The sequence below is a fragment of the Oryctolagus cuniculus genome, chromosome 3 (assembly GCF_051225735.1).
Source record: "Oryctolagus cuniculus isolate XC-2025 breed Fujian yellow rabbit chromosome 3, ASM5122573v1, whole genome shotgun sequence".
NCBI lineage: Eukaryota > Metazoa > Chordata > Mammalia > Lagomorpha > Leporidae > Oryctolagus > Oryctolagus cuniculus.
Window position 1 is genome coordinate 108,924,825 of NC_142869.1, and position 16,084 is coordinate 108,940,908.

General features: G+C 49.5%; 1 protein-coding gene across 7 annotated transcripts in view; it reads left to right on the forward strand.

Annotated features, from left to right (window-relative positions):
- TMEM163 (transmembrane protein 163) overlaps nucleotides 1–16,084 on the forward strand; it is a 262,138-nt gene that overhangs the window by 181,390 nt on the left and 64,664 nt on the right. For 5 of the 7 annotated variants that reach the window (XM_089329309.1, XM_089329305.1, XM_089329308.1 and 2 more), the window contains one exon: nucleotides 10,474–10,572. The exons of the other annotated variants lie outside the window; for them this stretch is intronic. In XM_089329309.1, coding sequence (XP_089185435.1) covers nucleotides 10,474–10,572 — 99 coding nt within the window. The remainder of the gene's footprint in view (nucleotides 1–10,473; nucleotides 10,573–16,084) is intronic. 7 annotated transcript variants of the gene reach the window in all.

A 16,084-nucleotide genomic window follows, 5' to 3' on the forward strand; every position in this document is an offset into this window, starting at 1 on the left:
AAAAAAAAAAAAAAAAGGCAGTAATGATTCTTTTTCCTTCATAGATCTAATTAACTGTATTTATATATTAGTATATTTCTTTATCTATCCCCCTCATCAGACTTTGAGCTCACCAATGCAAGAGTATTACTTAAATGTCTTATTCTGTTACCCCAATCTCTTGGATCATGCCTGGCAAGTAGTAGGTGTGCATCAGAGAATTGCAGAAGTAGAGACAAAGAAATGGAGTTCCTTCATCTTGTGTGCAGTTTGATAATGCTCATTGAGACAACAGTAATTGCCACTTACTGAGCACGTGTGCTGTGCCAGCATGTGGTCTGGGCCAGGGGAGCTGCCTGCCATCCTCTGGGGGAGGCTCTTGGCTTGTAGTGGGTAGAGCTGGGGTCTGAACCTAGGTCTTACTTGCACCGCTGACTGTGCTACCCTACCTCTCTGAATGATCATTTGCATGTGTTGGTGTTGCCAATTTTCAGTCCTGTCCCCTCCCTCCTAGAGATGCACCTTGCTACCAATTAGGCGTGACCTAAAATTAACTGCAAGGAGAATAAACATGGTTTTGGATCCAGAAGTGTTTGGGGCTATACTGTTATCCAACCTGAAGTGCAGTCCTGGGCTTTGGTTCTAAGTCTGCAAAGCAGGAAAATGCCTGGAAGCCAGCCAGACACAGACAAACGGCCTGGGCCACCAAAGGGCAGGCTCAGGGCTGGGTTAGCATTCCCAGGTGCTGGCGTGCCTGTCCCAGCTCCCCGGGCAAATGGCTGCCATGACAAGCACCCCAGCCCTCCCACCGCTCCAAAGCCTTGCAGGTGAGGATTGTTGGTCTCAGCAGTAGCCTGGACTCCTTCCACGTTCTTTGAAGCGGCCCGGTTTGTGTGAGGCTGGGCTGAAACTCAGCTCTGCAGCTGGCCTGCGTCCAAAGCTGTAGCCTCTCCTCTGGCACCTGCTGCTAGGACAAGGCCATGGCCGAACTGAGCGTGTTCTGTTCCCAGGGGTGCCGGAGCCCAGCACTGTGGACAGGCCTCCTGTTTGACCCTGGGCATGGGTACCCTTTGGAAAGATGAGCCTGGAAGCCATGGTGCTTGTCGTCCTACCATCCTTGACTGTGCTGCCCTCGCGTAAGCTGCCACATGTTCTGGCGATGCCCTGCTGTAGTCCAGCCCCGTCTGTGCCTTCACGTGAGCTTCTACCTGTTCCAGCGATGCCCGGCTGTAGTCCGGCCCTCTCTGCGCCCTCATGTGAGCTGCCACCTGTTCTGGCAATGCCCGGCTGTAGTCCGGCCCTCTCTGTGCCCTCATGTGAGCTGCCACCTGTTCCGGCAATGCCCGGCTGTAGTCCAACCCTCTCTGTGCCCTCGTGTGAGCTGCCACCTGTTCCGGCAGTGCCCGGCTGTAGTCCAGCCCTCTCTGTGCCCTCGTGTGAGCTGCCACCCATTCCGGCCGTGCACAGCTGTAGTCCAGCCCTCTCTGCAGTGCTGGGACTTGGGGAGGACTTTGTCCTTTGGGGACCTCTTTGTCAGTGGGAGTCTGGGGCAGGTTCTTTGCTCTCTGGGATGTTCTATCTGCAGAGACAAACTCTGTGGGCTTCTCCTCTCAGCTGTCTGTGGAGTTCTCAGGTTAGAGACTGTGATGGCCCGTGTGAGTATTTTCTCATTCCCATCTCCAGATTCTGTGCTGAGTGCATCGGTAGACAGTTTGAATGCAATCTGACTTTACTGCTTGCCATTGGCTACTAATCAAAATCGGGTGTTGGTTATAGCCGGCGTTTGCTTTATTCCTTATACTTTTGGAATTTTCTGACAAACGTTGTGCAAGGTATATAGAATGACCTCTGCCTTCACATCACGCATACTTTTCCCTTTGAGGGGAATGAAGGAAGCAAGCCCTTGCCTCCTTGACATTGATAACACCTGCCTGATTATCCTGCGGGTGCTGTTGGACCTCACCTACAAGCGTCACTGCATGTTGGGCGTGCGATCCCTTTTCTCAGTGCACACAGCCTGCCTTTAGGGGTTCATTATTGCATCGAAGGGAATCTGGTGACTTCTTTTCCCCCTCCCTCTCTTGCCTTTGAGCTCTTGGTCAGCGTGGGTTTTACCAGCAAGCCTGTCGGATGATTCTGCTGATTCATGTTGCTAAATAGACACTTAAAGGAATACTGGATTGGATTTTAATAGTTTCTGCCTACCTCATCAGATTATTATGAAAAGCAAATGAGATAATATAGACAAGTGGCCTGGCACAGTGGCTGACCCATAGAAGGTCCTGGTAAATGGGGGCTATTTTTAACAATTGGCTTTCCAGGCACAATAGAGATAGATTTGTTTTTGGTTTTTTACACAGCCTGATTAAAATGTAATTCACATGGAATACTACTCACTCATTTAAAGTGTGTGCCTCAGCGGCTTTTGGCTTATTCACAGAATTGTGCTTCTGCCACCACGACCTTACAACATTTTCATAGCCTCAGCCTTCGCCATCCCACCTACCTTCCACCTCCTCCCTCCCAGCTCCAGGCAATTGACTAATTGACTTTTTTTTTTTAAATCTTATTTGTTTATTTGAGAGGTAGAGTTACAGACAGTGAGAGGGAGAGACGGAGAGAAAGGTCTTCCATCTGCTGGTTCACTCCCCAGATGACTGCGATGGCTGGAGCTGCACTGATCTGAAGCCAGGAGCCAAGAACTTCCTCCTGGTCTCCCATGTGGGTGCAGGGGCCAAAGGACTTGGGGCATCCTCCACTGCTTTCCCAGGCCATAGCAGAGAGCTGGATCGGAAGAGGAGCAGCCAGGACTAGAACCAGTGCCCATATGGGATTAACCTAATGGTGGAGGATTAACCTACTGCGCCACAGCACCAGTCCCCAAATCAACTTTACATCTGTGTAGTTTGGCCCATTTGAAATGGACTCCTAGATGCTGTGGTCCTGGGTGGCTTAGCATCACGCCTGCCTCCTTCACGTAGCGGTCACCCGTATTGTGGCATGTGCCACTGCCTGCTTTCTTGCTGTTGTGGCCGCACAGTCCTGTGTGGGGTATGCCGCCCTTGGTCCAGTCGTCATTTGAGAGACACTTCTGTTTTTCTTTCTGGCTGTTACAAAGGATGTTGCTGGGAATATTTGTGTGCACGTGTTTATGTGGAAATCTGAGTGGGTTCTCCTTTTCCTTGGGCTTGTAGTTAGGAATGGGTTGCTGAGTGTCTGACTCTGGGTGGCCTTTATAAGATGTTAGAGACCGAGTAGCTTTACAACCACTACAAACTTATTTCTGGAGACTGGCTGTGAAGCCCAAGGTCAAGGCAGGTGCCATGTGGGGTACAGGCCCATGTCCTGGTTTGCTGGCAGCATTATTTGCTTGTGTTCGCACTTGGTGGAATGCTCCGGGCAGCTCGGCAGGGCCTGTCCTGCAAAGGCACTAATCTCCTTCGTGAGGAACCCACCCTCATGCCCTACTCACCCCCAAGTCCCCGCCTCCTCACGCAGTCAGTTTAGGGATCCAGATTTCGACATGTGAGTGTTGGGGGAGTGCACCATTCAGACCAGAGCACTGGCTAATGGGGTAACTGTGCTGAACCCTGGAGGGGTTATCAGAATGCTTTCCAAAGTGGCCACAGCATTTTATATTCCCACAGACAGTGCATGGGGGCTCCAACCATTCCCCCTACGGCGCTCTGCCTTTGTGATGCCAGCCACTCTAGTGGGTGTGAGTGGTATCTCATTGTTCTGATGTATGCTTAGAAGAATTTGTGTTTTGAAAAAATAATCCCCTTGCCTGACTTCTGGTCTTGACTGCCGCAGACTCTCTGGAAGCTGTGTTAGTTGTGCTAATGAAGTAGCAAGTGGCGCTCTCCAGAAAGCTTCCTCGGGGGAGCCCTCCGCCTCACAGATGTGTACCCTCCTGGTCTCTTTACAGCTCCGCCCAGTCTGGCTCTTGGCCTTGGAGATGGGGCTTTATTTTACTTTTTAAAGATTATTTTCATTGATTTATTCAAAAGGCAGAGAGAGAGAGACATCTTTCCTCTGCTGGTTCACTCCCCGAAGGACTGGACCAGGCTGAATCCAGCAGCCAGGAGCTCCATCTGGCTCTCCAGTGTGAAGGGACCCAAGTACTTGGGCCATCATTTGCTGCCCACCCAGGTGCATTGACGGAAGCTGGTGCATTAACAGAAGCAGAGGAGCCAAGAACCAGCACTCTGATGTTGGATGCAGGCAGGCGTCCCAAGCAGTGGCTTAACCTGCTGTGCCACACTGCCCACCCCTGGGGCTTTATTGGAATGGCACATGGGGGACTAAGATTAAGCAGACTCACAGGAATGACATATGCTCATATGCGATGCTGGCTTTGCAGGCCACAACCCTGTCCCTCCCCATACCATCCCCCCGCCCCCGCTTTTGACTCTGTATTTTCTGAGTTTCTATAGGTCCTAGACACAGAGCTGTGGCTTCTGCAGCCTGGTGGGGGACTGTGACCTGGGGGTTGAAGGTATCTCTGAATCATCCCTCTCTGACTGATAGGTTTTGGTCTCAAAGCTCTCCTCCCAGGGCAGTCTCCGTGAGTGATTTTCTTAGTATGCTTGGGCACTGACTGAGTGTTTGCTACAATTTGTCTTATTTAGTCCTCAGAACAATCCTAGAAAATACAGGTTTTCTGCTCTAATTTTACAGGAGAGGAAACAAACAAAAATAAAAGAGAACGTGTTCTTTCTAAAGGTTAGAGAGCTTCTCTGGGTATTAAGGGACTTCAGAAAGTTTGTGGAAAATGGAATTACAACATAATTTTGGTTTTGTGCAAGACAAATTGAAAGTCTAGGGACTGGCGTTGTGGGGTATCAAGTTCAGCAGCTGCCTGTGACACCCGCATCCCATATGGGCACCGGTTCGAGTCCTAGCTGCGCTTCGAATCTAGCTCCCTGCTAAAGCACCTGGGAGAGCAGCAGCAGATGACCCCAGTGCTTGGGCCCCTGCACCCATATGGGAGACCAGGAAGAAGCTCCTGGCATCACCCTGGCCCAGCCCAGTCCTTGTGGTTATTTGGGGAGAGAACCAGAGGATGGAAGATCTCTCTCTCTGTCTCTGTCTCTCTCTGTCTCTCTTTCTCCCTCACTATCTCTCTAACTTTGCCTTTCAAATAAATAAAATAAAATAAATCTTTCAAAGTAAGGAAATTTGAAGTCCAGGCATATGAGGGCTCTTGAAGTTCATGAAAAATTATTATAGAAACATTACACAGAGGTTTCAGAAAACTTTTGCACCATAATAGTTACCTTTTAATTCCATGTCCCATTGTAAAACAGTTGTATTTATTTCCATGAACTTTGTGGAATACCCTCATATACACTACAGTACATACACATAATATAAACTAGATGCATATATAAAATACACATATAGAAGTGGCATGTATTAAATACAATTGAATTCTTGTTTTAAGTTTTGTCTTGTTGCGATGAGAAACACTTACATGGAGGCCTCGCTGTTCGCACCCTAAGTGTGCAGTGCGATGTCGGTCACTGTAGGCTCAGTGCTGGGCAGGAGCTCTGGAGAACTTGCCCCTGTCCCTGTGACTCTTGAGCCCCTCCTGTCACTAAACCCCCGTTCATGCCTCCTTCCTTCTCTTCACTTCTGAAGCCCAAGCAACTAGAGGGAAATTTCAGCAGGTTGCTCCAGGCTTGAAATGGAAGAGTGAAAAGCCCTCCCCCTCCATAGCTTGCTTAGGGCAACAGAACAGGCACAATTTCCGTTTCCCTCTGCAGTGGTGTTTGTTGCTACAAAGGGATCATTTAGCGTGGGTGTTGGCAGCCACCAAAATTTGTTTCTTTGCATTTTCAGCCAAGAATTTCTTTGAGTGCTCTCGTGTGTGCTTTTTAATGAGGGAACCCATGTGCATGATACGTCAGTGGTGTGAAAGGCTCCGATACACAGACAGTGCACTGACTGCCTGCTTTTGAGATCCGAGTCCGAATTCTCCCCTTCTCGAGTGACTGAGGCTAAGATTAGGGAAGAACTGGGTTATGACAGGAATCATTTATTCCAGAATGAAAAAATCAGCAATCTGCAAAAATAGTAGTGATGAGAAGGCTGCGTTGATGAGCTTAGGATATGACACTTGGGATATGAGGTCCTGGTTCTCAGTGCCTCCCCTTAACTCGTATTTTGAGCAAGAGACTTCATTGGCTTTGGTTAAGACCAGTGCAGCTGAACAGCTGCCCCTCCTCGAGTGTTCACTTGGCTTTGGGGCTGACAGCCCAGGAGAAGGTGGCCAGTGAGGGATGTGCCACAGCTTTCTCCTAGCAGAGCAGAGACTCATGGGAAACTCAGTGCTGAGGGGCTTCCCTGATGCACGACTGGCTGCCTGCTCCATAGCTGACTTGGAGTTTCTGGGTGATGACCCAGGCGCTGGTTTGTGGTTGCCTAGGTTTTCTGTCAATGTGGCTGCATGTTGTTTGAGAAGGTAAAATTTGTTCAGAAAAACACCCAAGTTCGCAGATGAACTTCCTGCTGGGAGATGCATTGTCTACCACCTGTCTCCGACCTGTCCATCATGTGCCCGGGAGTTTTCAAGGTACCAGGAGGAAACCAGGCAAACCAGCTCCTTGCTCTCGGGGACCTTGGAGGACAAGATGAGGAGTTAGGCAATGGCAGAGGTAGTAAGGGCTGCAGGGGAAATAAAGCAGGGTGATGTGACAGAGGCGTCTGGAAGGCAGGGGTCGAGGAAGGCCACCACGGGGAGGTGGCACTCCACGCCATACTTGGGGTTCCAGGAAGGAGGCAGGAAGAAAAGCACCCCTGGACAGCGAGATTGCAGGGATCAGCCCAGAGTGCTGAGCCTGGATCTGTTAGTGTTCAACTAACAGGCAGCTGGGACCTATGGGATTCTGAGCAAGTGCTTTCCCTTTAAGAGCAGTGGGGAGCCATGCGTGGTATTAAGCCTGGGGGCTGACATGATCTGGTTATATAATTAAATTGGGAGAGCGCAGGTGGTTGGTTATAAGAGGAATCTGACATTGTCATGAGTATGTGAGGCCCTATGTTATTGCTGTCAAAATGAAATTCTTTCCTTTCATCCCACTGATTGTAAATATGATATATATTTGGGGGCCAGGGCTATGGTATAGTGGGTAAAGTTGCTGCTTGCAGTGCCATCATCCCATATAGGCATTGGTTCCAAGTCCCAGCTGCTCCACTTCTGATCCAGCTCTCTGCTGTGGCCTGGGGAAGTATCAGATGATGGCCCAAGTGCTTGGCCCCCTGCACCCACGTAGGAGACCAGGAAGAAGCTCCTGGTTTCAGGTGGGCCCAGCTCTGGCCATTGCAGCCATTTGGGGAATGAACCAGAGGATGGAAAGTCTGTCTCTGCCTCTGTGTAACTCTGCCTTTCAGATAAATAAGTGAATCTTTTTAAAAAATTCTGGTACATATTTGTAGATCAAATACCTTTAAATCAGTATAAACTCGAAAATGAAAGCTTCTTCATGCGTACTTACTCGCCACCCACCAATACCAGATGACCTCAATGAGCAGTGGGTGTGTGTGCTTCCAGAAGATTTTTCTTTCCAGGTAAGATGTGATAGATGCCTACGTGCTTCACACACACACACACACACACAGAGTGTAAATGAAAAAGGGTTTTTTCTGTGCATGTTGTTCTAAAACCTGATTCTCTCTCCTAACGTAAAACCAAAGACACTTAAAACACCTCCTGCACGTGTATCTAAGCCATTCTTTTTCATGACCTCATGGAGTTCTGCTCTTGGCCATGCTCTAATTTATTTACCCACCTAATGGGAAATCTGAGCACGTCTAGCTTGCACTAATTTAAGCTGTGAGGCCATTTCTGGCTTGTGCACCAACTTATGCACATGTCTTGATTGATTGTGTAAGGCCCTGTGTTTGTGGGGCTCTTTGCTCTTGAATAAGAAATAACTAAACTGTGAGTTTCAAAATCCCTTCCTGTGTGCTAGCCCAATCAGTATTCTGCGGGAGAACGAAAGCTGGCTTTTTGGCAAGGGTGTGCATTGCAGGAGAGACCTGTGAGCCCCCAAGTGTGTGTGGGGGGGGGTTGTTTGCCGCAGATCTGTGATCTTGATTGTTCATGGAGTAGCTGCTATGAGGAGAAACACTGCCAGCCCAAAATACCCGAAAGAATGACGAACATATGTAGGGAATGGTAAATGCACCTATTTGATATGCGCAAGAAGCAGTGAGGATTCCCCAGGCACCCGTCGCTGTGTGGGCACAGCTGCAGGTCTGTATTAGGTTGCTTTGCTTAATATCATGTGTAACTAAAGCCAGGGACAGTCCTGAAAACAAAAGACTACATGACGCTGCGGCTGCCCTTTGGTTAATTAACCAGGGATTCTGCGTTTCTAGAAATGTGACTCGGGCAGTGGCAAGCATGTTCAAGATCAAGTACAGGTTTCTTTATTAACGAGTCTACATTTTGCAAATACTACAGCCTATCGAAAGCAAAGGCGCTCAAGGAGGGGGATTTAGTTAGGAAGGGCCTTGGCAGGGAAAACCCCGGAAGTTTTTATTTCTAGCGTGTATTTGTATATTCGGCCCCTAAGACAGCCCAGGGAGACCGGCCTTGCCGAGATGTTTGGGAGGACTCAGCACGTGAGCTGCTGCGTGTCGTTTGGCCATGAGGCCTGCTGTGCACATTTTGGAGAACAATTTCTTTATTCATGGTGCATCCAGCCCTAAAAAGAAGCAAGATGCAGGCCCGGGTAGGTATCCCTGCCTTACCAGCTGATATAGATGGGCTGACAGGCTTTTGGTTTGTCAAAGATACAAGGTCATGGTCTTGTTCCAAATGCACACACTTATACTAGGCTTTGAAACCAGCTGGGTCTGTCCTATCTCTGTTTATTGCCTCTTTGTGCCCATTCACTAGCTAGGGAGGTAGGTTTAGAATATTAGACAAAGGATATATTTCAATGGCCTTTTTGAAAGGAGATTTTTTTTATGGCAATGTAAAATGTAACGTCTCTTATTCCCTTTTCTGCTGTGATGTAAGCTGGTGATGAAAGCTGTTAGAGTTCAGGTCAGAATGAGTAAAAGCATAGTTGGATTATGGAAAAGAAGGTAAACCAGGTTTTCCTTAGATCCTAAACTTTATAATACTGGATTGGCCCATTACAAACGAAGGGTGTGTGTTGCGTGTGTTGAAAGGTTTTATTGTGGGGGAGAATTAATTGCACGTTAGCTACTTTCCAGAAATAATTGCTTTGATTTATTTCCCCTCCAACCCCAGAGTGAAGCCCAGGTTCTTAGATTTAGTTGCAAAGAAGGTATATGTTATTAAACTAAAAAAAACTGAGATTAATCATTCCTTTTTTTCCTTCTGCTTCTAGAGAATAAAAACAATGTGGGTAGCTTTATTGAGGGAGACTTTCTCTGTGGTCATTTTTTATTGGGAAGTCAATCAAGGGGCATTTTTTTCCCTCAAATCAAAGTATCCACGGTGAAGGATGGGTTCTTTTTCTTTTTTCAGATGTATTTTATTTGAAAGGCAGAGTGACAGAGACTGAGAGACAGAGAAAGATCTTGTATCTGCTGGTTTAGTCCCCAAATGGCCATAATGGCCAGGGCTGGGCCAGGCTGAAGCCAGGAGCCTGAAACATCATCTTAGTCTCCAATAAGGGTGGCTGGGCCCCAGGTACTTGGGCCATCTTCCACTGCTTTTCCCAGGCACATTAGCAGGGAGCTTGATCTGAAGTGGGGCAGCCAGGGCTTGAACCAGCAGCCACATGGGATGCTGGCATCCCAGGCAACACCTTTACCTGCTACCCAATAGCGCTGGCCCCTCCATCAGCTTTTTTTTTTATTTTTTTTATTTTTTGACAGGCAGAGTGGACAGTGAGAGAGAGAGACAGAGAGAAAGGTCTTCCTTTCCCGTTGGTTCACCCTCCAATGGCCGCCGCGGCCGGCGTGCTGCGGCCGGCGCACCGCGCTGATCCGATGGCAGGAGCCAGGAGCCAGGTGCTTTTCCTGGTCTCCCATGGGGTGCAGGGCCCAAGCACCTGGGCCATCCTCCACTGCACTCCCTGGCCACAGCAGAGAGCTGGCCTGGAAGAGGGGCAACCGGGACAGAATCCGGCGCCCCAACCGGGACTAGAACCCGGTGTGCCGGCGCCGCTAGGCGGAGGATTAGCCTAGTGAGCTGTGGCGCCGGCCTCCATCAGCTTTTTGAAGTCCCTGGATCCAAGTGCTTTCTGAAGGCCTGGCCTGGCTACTAGTGTGACAGTGGCCTTGCCGAGTACCTGGTGCCATCTCTTCACCTTCTTTCTCTTTTCCTCCCTGGATGGTGGCCCTTTAGGCCTCCTGCTTGGACACCTGTGAGTTTCCTTTTATAGTCTTTTATAGACTTTTAAAGACATGATCCTAGAGACCCTACTCCAAGCTGATGGACTAATCAAGATCTTCCAGAATGTTTGTCCAACCAGAGTTCACCTAACTGTGCCCTCCTTTCTCCATCAGACCCATAGGACTGTTAGGAGAAAGTTGCACCTGTCTTGATGATGGTACATCAGTTTCCTGGCTCACTGCGCTGAGGAAGCCGTCCATACAGGAAATGAAGTGAGACTGGTTTGATTTGTTCCTGGGGAACCCATTTGGACATCTTCTTCATGTTTATAATAAATCTGTTGAATAGGCCACCTTAGGCGTAGCCATCAGACATTTACCAATCTTTAAGATCTACTTAAAAGGATCCAGCCCTGTTTCTAGACTTCAGGAGTCATTTCCTGTTTCCCCAGTCCTTTTGCAAAGACTTGGCAGATTTTCCGCAATAACGTGGATTGCTCTTTCGGGGTCTGGGATAACAGAGTGTGGGACGTGGATGCTGTTGGAGTGGCAGGTGTTTGACCTTGAGTCTCTCTGCTTGGACTTCTTACTGAGTTTTCTCTTCTGTGCCCTGTCCAGTTGCAAGGCCAGAAGAAAGAAGCTTAGTGGAGGTCGTGCTGTCCTAGCTCCTGTCTCCTGTTGACACTGAGCATTTTTCTAGGGTTGCAGCCAACCTGAGAATTCGGCTGAGAATGGCACTCAAAATGACTTTTGATAACGCAAGAGGGTCTTCAAGGCTTGGCCCATTTTGGATGTGGGTCTGCTGTATGTATTTGTGCTTGTGTCTTTGAGCGACTTTTTCCCTATGGTTCCTCTGAAACCTCCCTCATCAGAGAGCTTCCTTTGCTGTCTCGGCGGCTGATGTATGAGCATCCTTTCTCTCAGGCTGGCCATTTCCTAGCCAGTGTTCACGGCCTCCGCCAGGATCAGAAATGACTCCTGGGGCTAGGGCAAGGCTTCTGTCTTTGCTTGCGATGCTGGGAGAGCAGGAACTGGACAGCCCTGCAGTGTGGTGTTTGGGCCACATAGTTTGCTGGAAATTATAAAGCCCTTGTGCCTTGATGACTCCCTGCCGTGGCCAGGCCTCCTATCACTCCCAGCCCCAGGCTGCATTATAGCAGGATTTAGGGCTGGGGGGGAGGGTGTCTATTTTTGGCAAATGACCTTTGCAAAGGTTAAGAGTTTGTTGTATTTCTTTTGGAGTGTTTTCTGTGGTTCCTCAGAAGTGGTTTCTTTTTGTTGTTATTTTAATCACTCTGAAGTTACTTTATGAAGTTCTCTTCCCCTGTCTCTTTCCTCCGTCCCTTTCTATTTGCTTCTCTCTCTGTGTATATGTGGTAGTGTACACACACACATGTAGACATGTGTATACGTGTATGTGAGAGAATGATGCTGTTGCCGATTACCTGGAGATGAGGTTTGGTCCTGGTAAAGCCAACCATCATGTCTGAAAGATGGTGTTACGATGGGAGAGGAGATAAGGCATGCAGCCTTTGTCCTTCCTGGAATTGATGGCTCTCTCCAACACGATTTGCCCCTTTCTGTGTTGAGATGAGGTGTCTTTATAGAGACTTACTGCCGTGGTCATGGCTTAGATTGTGAATGATGGGAGACTTCAGGTGTCCTGAAGAACAGCCATGAACTTGGCTGCTGCAGAGGGCTTTCATGAAGTCTTTTTTTTAAAAGTTTTATTTATTTATTTGAAAGTCAGAGTTACGCAGAGAGGAGAGGCAGAGAGGGAGAGAAAGGTCTTCATCTGCTGGTTCACTCCCCAGATGGCTGCAATGGCCAGAACTGAGCCGATCTGAAGCCAGGAGCCAGGACCTTCTTCCAGGTCTCCCACGCAGGTGCAGGAGCCCAAGGACTTGGGCCATCCTCCACTGCTTTCTCAGGCCATAGCAGAGAGCTGGATAGGAAGAGGAGCAGCTGGGACCCAAACCGGCGCCCATATGAGATGCCAGTGCTTCAGGCCAGGGCATCAACCTGCTGCGCCACAGCACCAGCCCCTCATTAAGTCTTTAGTACATTTTCCCAGTGGACATTTCATTGGAGAATAAGCTTTTACCATATTCTTCTTAAAACCTACTGTCCATATTAGGACAAAACCAGACATGGACTTTGACAAATGCTGATGGTTTGCAAGTGGTTTTCCAAAGCACCCCGTGGCACACGGCATGGTGGGAGTGTTGTCCCTGGCCTGCTGTCAAGTAGCTCTTCTAGATGGAGAGACTCCGTTAATTACAGAGGCTCATGTCGGGCCGGCGCTGTGGCCTAATTGTCCAGCTGAGAGCTTCTGATGTTGATGACTGTTGTACACGAAATATTTTACCAATCTTGAGTGGTTTTATAGAGTTCCCCTGTCGTGCTAGATGTGTCCTGAGATGTCCCTTCCCTTTTCTCTGATTAAACACAGGGGGAAATGTCCTTCCACCCCTCTCCGCTGGCTTCAGAAAAGCTGGTGTTAAATGCATGGATTAAAAGCAGTCCTGTGTGTTGCCCTCCTGTAGGCTGAGCAAACCTAACTTGGGAGCAGCTGTGAAAGGTTCCCTACCCAGAACGGGGCGGTGCTAGGAGCAGGCACACCTGGAAGCACCTGTGCCCTGGCGCAAACCTTCTATGCACCCTTCTCATCCGCTCTCGCTGCAGGGCCCCCTCCTCTTACCTGCTGCCTCAGAGCAATGCCTGCACCACCCCGCCTCCTTATTCTCAAGTGGTTTTCCTCCTTACTTCCCACCCTCCTTCTCTTAAACCAGGGATCCCTGGCATGCTTTTCCGGGTCTGGTGGAGTGATTAGGGAGCAGCGCCTGTCCAGTCCGGCCAGCTGCTGAGGGAGGCCTCAGCAGCAGGTGACACAGGGACACAGGTGTCCCCTTGCGCATGGGAGTGTCGGGGAGGGAGGAGGCAGTCTGTGTTTTCAACAGGCTCTTTGCTATTTTAAATACAACTTAGGAAAGGCCATGGATTTGAACTGGGCAACTACCCTGGGCTCACGAGGTGAAGCCGATGGTAGAGTTTCACAGCGGTCACTGAGCTCTGGTTGATGGCAGGCGGTCCTGTGGCCACCGGACTGGTCGACTGACCAAGCTGCAGCCAGCTGAGCTGTTTTCCATGTTCTCCCTTCTGGTGTTCTGTCGATGCCATCTGATCACCATGTGGGCTGGTGTTGTCAGCATCTACTCTGGTTCTGGGCACGGCCTGGTGTGTGAACCTTTTTTTGTGTTGTTTTCCTTTGCTCAAATAAACTCGACCACATTGAGCTGGTTTAGGGAATTTTCTTTTTCACACCCAGATACAAAGTGGAGTCAGAGCTCCTTTGAGGGTTTGCAAATGGTGCTATATCTGTTCCTTCAGCCTGGAGGGCAAGCCCAAAAGCAGAACATCTCCTCCCGCTGGGGGCTGCCCTGGTGCAGCACTTACAGCATCATAGGGAGGAAGGCGTCACTCGTGTGGCATTTAATTTTTTTTTATTTTTAAAGATGTATTTATTTATTTGAAAGGCAGAGTTAGAGATCTCCTGTGTGTTGGTTCACTCCCACAAAAGGCTGCAATGGCTGTAGTTGGGCCAGGCCAAAGCCTGGAGCTTGGAACTCCATCCTGGTCTTCTGTGTGGGCGGCAGGGGTCCACACGGACCACTGTACTTGGGCCATCTTCTGATGCTTTCCCAGGGGCATTAGCAGGCAGATGCATCAGAAGTGGAGCAACCAGGCCTCAAACTGGTATCCATATAGGAATCGCAGCATCACAAGCAGTGGCTTAAACCTCTGCACCACAGTGTTGGCCCCCTATTTTTTTATCCATATATTTTTAAAGATTTATTTATTTTTATTTGAAAGGCAAAGTTACCAAGAAGCAGAGGCAGAAAGAGAGAGAAAGAGGTCTTCCACCCACTGGTTCACTCCCCAGATGGCTGCAATGGCTGGAGCTGTGCTGATCCAAAGCCAGGAACCAGAAGTTTCTTCCAGATCTCCCACATGGGCATAGGGGCACAAGGACTTGGGCCATCTTCCTTCGCTTTCCCAGGCCACAGCAGAGAGCTGATTCGGAAGTGGAGCCCTGGAACTTGAACCGGTGCCCACGTGGGATGCCAGCATTGCAGGTGGCGGCTTTACCTGCTACGCCACAGCACCGGCCCCTATTCGTATGTTTTTATTGATACTCTTTTCATGGATAATTCTGACTAGGAAAGCACAGGGGTAACAGTAGCTACACACATCTCTTGGCATCCAGACAGAGCTTCAGTTCTCGGCCCAAACGAACACACTGTGATCTCCTTCATGACTGGTGAGTTTGGTGCTCTCCTGTTGCCTCTTTCTCCCCACAGGCAAACCCCACCTCGCTGCAGCTGTGTAGTCAGTGGCATTTGGCCCTCATGGAAATCACAAAGTCCTCCGCACTGCAATCAGGTGTGGGTGTTCAGAGCCACCATCCAGGTTGTGTGTGGCCAGGACACATTGGCAAAGGTCAGGTCCACCATCTTCGTGGGCCTGTGGTCTTTGTCCTCAGCCTCAGGAGTAATTTGGTGTCTCTTGGCCAAGTTCATGAGGTTGTGGTCAGAGTGGTGGGAACTCACCTGCAGAGTCTGGGACATCTGCACCTGCGGTGTCGGAGATGCAGGAGCTGGTGGCACCTTGGTTGGTGCCTCACGCGGGTCTAGCCCCCGTGGCGCACATTGGTTGCCACCAGCTGGCAGGAGAAGGGGCCCTGGCCTTTGAAGTCAAGGCTCTTCACTGTAACTGAAGATCCAGGAGACTTACCGTCAGTGACCCATACATCTTCCTTTCTCGACAAGTGGAGAGCACCTCGTGCCGCTGGGGCTGAAATCCCCCAAGGGTTTCCTCTTCCTTCCCCACCTCACAGCGCTACTTAGCAGTCGACTTTGTAGTTGAAGTCCTGTAGAAGAGAAGCTTCTTAAATCTAGGGGTGAGTGTGATACCCCTCCTGGGAAGGACACGAGAATCGAGCTGCAAGCCATCAGGAATTGCTGGCGGGCAGGCGGTAGATGCCTGAATGCTCGGACTCCCGGGGCCTGGAAAGCAGAGCTCTGGGAGGGCCTGTTACAGTGCTCCCTGCCATACCCCAGCCCACTGTCTCTGATGGTGCTGGAGATGCAGTGAGGCCAAGCTCCCAGGTCATGCTGATGCTGCACTGATTCAATGTAGGAGCACTTGAGGGTGGTGGTTCTTACTGTGGGCTACACTTTGGAGTCACCCGAGGAGCTCTGTAGACTCATAAGGCCCCAAGCTGCTTCCTAGACCAAGGATACCCATCTGAGCTTGGATCACAAGCATCAGGCAACCCAGAGGACTCCAGGGTGCAGTTGGTTTAAGAACCATTGTTCCACAGGAGTGCGGCTCACATTCTAATGAGCTTGCGTGGACTTGTAAAATGTGGATACTGGCTCAAGAAGTTGGGATGCTAGTGAGATCCCAGCTTATGTTGCAATTGCAGCTGGTCTAAGACTCACACACTGGGTTGCAAGGCTGTGAAATGTTAAAGTGGATCAAGATGTTTTAGTCTCAGCTCTGGGATGTCTGCAGGGCGGGGGTGGGGAGATAGACACCATGATGTGTGTGTGTGTGTGTGTGTGTGTGTGTGTGTGGTGGGGCTGTCCTGTGTGTTGTAGACTGGCAACATCCCTGTGATACCAATTTGCTTATTAATATTTCCCATAAGAATAAGCCATGTGGGCTCTTGCCACTTATTCAAAGATTTTTGAGTACTGGCTCAAATAAACCAGGCAGCATG